The 3,717-nt window shown below is 39.9% G+C and overlaps 1 protein-coding gene across 1 annotated transcript in view; it reads right to left on the bottom strand.

Moving 5' to 3' along the window:
• The window catches only part of PRIM2 (primase, DNA, polypeptide 2 (58kDa)), a gene marked incomplete at both ends in the record, with an annotated part of 31,786 nt that extends 28,075 nt beyond the window's left edge, over positions 1-3,711 (bottom strand). Inside the window, 3 exons of the mRNA XM_009578169.1 lie at positions 2,470-2,549; positions 2,859-2,962; positions 3,621-3,711. Of these exons, the coding sequence (XP_009576464.1) occupies positions 2,470-2,549; positions 2,859-2,962; positions 3,621-3,711 (275 nt within the window). The remainder of the gene's footprint in view (positions 1-2,469; positions 2,550-2,858; positions 2,963-3,620) is intronic.
• Positions 3,712-3,717: the final 6 nt, after the last annotated feature.

Here is a 3,717-nt window from a genome sequence, read left to right on the forward strand (position 1 = left end):
CCAAAATAGCTTGTATTCATTTATGCACAGTGGTTCACTTTCAACAAGCTGCCCACCTCTGCCCTGCTTATAGCCTAATTCTTAAGATACTTCCCTGAAACACAGGGTTTGAAACATGCCTCCCATTTATTTCCTAAGCAACCACTGCAGTCAAATAAGCTCTCATAAAAAAACACAAGGATCTTCTTTTAAATTAAAAGATAGCTTGCAGAGAAAAAGAAAGCAGTCCAATTATCTGCATCTATCATTAATTCCAGGATATTCCAGAGCCATTATAGAAATGCCAGGCAGGGGGCGAAAGATATCACATCAGTGACAAAAGCAGATATTTAGCCAAGTCCCTGCTTGATTATTCCTGATTTCACTCAGCATGCTGGCCACTGTCATAGAATCATAGAATCATTAAGGTTGGAAAAGACTTCTAAGATCATCGAATCCAACCGTCACATACCATCGTTCACATACGCCTTCCTCCCTTCTCAGCACAGTGGACAAAGCTTAGTGAATGCCACTTCTGAACCAAATACCTAACCTTCAGGCTTTTGCTACAGGCTTGTACTGCCTTCTGTGAATCTGACCCAAACTCATTTTTCCTGAAGCCACAGACCAACCAAAAATACATGCCTCCTGAATTCCAGATCAGATCCTTGCCACCAGATCCATTCTACCTTCCAGAACAGCAGAACCTTTTTCGAAAATGTCACTACCAACAGCCTCAAAGTGTCTCATCTCCCACAGAAAAGTAATGGTCCCATCTAAATAATAACTAAATGCTTAAAATAAAGAGAGGATAATGGAAACCAAACTGACTATTCAAAATGCCACTAGCTGCATAATAAGAAGCCTTCAGGGGCTTTTTAGTCCCAGGCTACTTAAGGATACTACCCTTTAGGGGTTTTTGGTAGAAACTTACAATACAGATAAAGCAAGATATTTTCTTGTAAAAATCAGCAGGACCAGTATGACTAAAGGAGTCTATAAAAATATACACAACAAACATAAGTACTAGAAAGAAATCAGTATTACATTTGTTATTCCAATTGCAAATAATACATGTAAAATAGAGAAGGGTAGTAGGAATTTCAGTTGTAATTCTGTTACTCAACTTGCTCCCTTCTTTCAAGATTTTAAACTAAATATCAGAGTCACTGCAGTGAAGGCTGCTATTGACCTTCACATCCACAACCTCTTCCTCATTGTACATGCATCACAGATCTAGCTGGCTCATCGATCACATACATCAACAAACTGTCTTCAGCACAGCCCAGATGTCTTTTGAAAGGGCAACATGATGGGATGTGAATAATCCAGAATATTTCAGAATTTTTAAAGTCACCCAGGGCCTGTCCTGGTGAGGTTTCCTCCATCTGGAGGCTTTTGAGGCCTCTGCTACTTCCTGTTCTGATCAGATGATCTGTACCTACCGTATTGTTAGCCACCTTGGTCTCTTCTCCAACACTTGCCCCAAAACTCAACTGTCTCATGACCCATTCCAAGGAAAAGCCCCACCCACTCCAGTTCCATATCTTGGCTTAGACCACAATCCCTCCTACTCACCTTCCTGGTCTGTTTTTGCTTACAAATCTATATGCATCTATAGCAGCACTTCAATCATGTCCAGCTATCACGGTATCATAATTCTACCACACTCACCTAATTTAAACAAACTATATTGCAACTTAAAGTGCAATTGAATTAACAATTCAAAACAGTACACACTTGATATTTGCCAGTTTTAATTCTAAAAAAGGACTGCAATGGCAAGGAGTCAGGAGTTCACACTGATGCATAACAAAGCTGCTAACAGACATAAAGCACTGACAACCTCTATAATTTCATCCAAAAACTACAGCTGAAGCAAAAAGGAATGCACTTGACAGGACCAACTTTGTGCTTGAGATTTCACACCACAAAAAAAATTGCAGTGCAACCATCCACGGCAATGAATTTGGAAGAAAAGCAGAGTCAGTAGAGGAAACCTCAAACTCAGGTGGTATTTTTAGTTTGCCAGCAACAAGGCTCTTTCTTTAGACAATAATATAAAGCCTATTTACATAGTCAGGTCTTTGGTCAGTAATGAACAGTTTAAGCATATGCAGCAGTTAATTTAAATTAAATTATCAATCACTGCAAATGCCTGACAAACACTTAGTACTGGTGTGCTTTAATCTCAAAAAAGATGTCAAAAGGAAGAGATTCAAATCAACGTTCTATGCGTAAATCCCAAAAGTTGTTTTGTTTTTTTTTTTAATTATTACAAAATCTGGATATTAATTTTGATCCCGAGTATCCCTTTTCATCACAATTGAAATCAGGTTCCTAGCAAAAAAACCCTCAGTTTGAGCCTACCTCTCTATTTAGTAGCCATCCAATTCTAAAATATCGGTAATGTCTATAATAAAGCAATGTAGTATCTGTATACATTTAAAATTAATAATAAGAGTATAGCATAATCCAAAAAGTACTTACGACTGACAGTAAGCAAGGCGAAGTATGAAATGAGAGATATGGTCTTTTCTTCTTGCCTCATAATCATCCTCAGCTAAAGCCTACAGAACATATTATTATTATTTCAGAGAAATAATCTTTCCCAGATTAAAAATCCACAATTAATTTATCATTGCTGTTCAACAGTGTATTAACACTGATCTTTAAGACAATAAATGCAAGACTATTAAAGAAGGGGGCTGTGCTAAAGAAAGAAACCTATACTCTCAAAGAAAAACTACATCTCTGACAAAATGACAGAATTTAAGTTTTAGGAATAGTATTTCGTCACCTCTACTTTTATTCAAAATTCTTGAATGGTGTAAAGAAAATAAAGTGCAAGAGAGTTCCCTTTTTTGATTTTTACTTACTCTGTAAGGAAACTTAAGTTTCCGGAGCTCAGCCTCCAGCTTAGTTTTGTATGAATCACTACTTCTTACATAGCTCACACCAAGGTTTTCAACTACTTTGAGCACTGGGAAAAAAAAGAAAAAGTCCACGTTAGAGACACCATATTGAAATGAAATCTAACTGTATCATGACTTGGGAAATGCACAAACTGGGCTAAGGCCACAGAAATTGCTTTTAGTGGTGTGGGGAGCAAAGGGGTAAGAAATACGGAGGATAAGGTGTGGCCCACAAGTCCTGAACAGGTCGCCCAACTCTGGGATCCATATGGTCAACAAGGAAAGGGAGACAGCTAACTGGTGCACCAGTCTCAGAACATTGATTTCCACTGTAATGACGGAAACCTTGGATTCAGTGGTTTTCAGGAGTTCAGGGGAACCCTCGCGCCCAGCCGCAACGATCTGAATCGCTGAGAGATATCAAATATGTCGCAAGACCTAGAAAGCGAAACACGCTCATAAACACCACCAGTGTAAACCAGGCCTATACAGTCCTGCCTGCTATACACCGGACGCTCGTTGTGAAATCAGCCACAGCTCTCTGAAATACCTAAAGCAACACGTTTTCCTTTAAAGGCAGTTCATTTCAGCGCGAGCAGGCAACCAGTTCACATCAATAACAGGCAAAGAGAGCATCGAAGCCCGCCAAAAATACATGCAGCCATGACAAGAAGAATCAAAAGCTTCGGGGGGGGGAAGGCGGGCCCGGCCGGGGACGCTACTCACGCTTCAGGCGGTCGATGGCAAAGCTCTCAAACTCCACCAGAGAGATGTTTTCCGTGGGGGGCTCCAGGTAGAACTGCAGGCTGTGAGGGTACAGCTC

The sequence above is a fragment of the Fulmarus glacialis genome, unplaced genomic scaffold, assembly GCF_000690835.1.
Source record: "Fulmarus glacialis isolate BGI_N327 unplaced genomic scaffold, ASM69083v1 scaffold305, whole genome shotgun sequence".
In the NCBI taxonomy this organism is placed as follows: Eukaryota; Metazoa; Chordata; class Aves; order Procellariiformes; family Procellariidae; genus Fulmarus; species Fulmarus glacialis.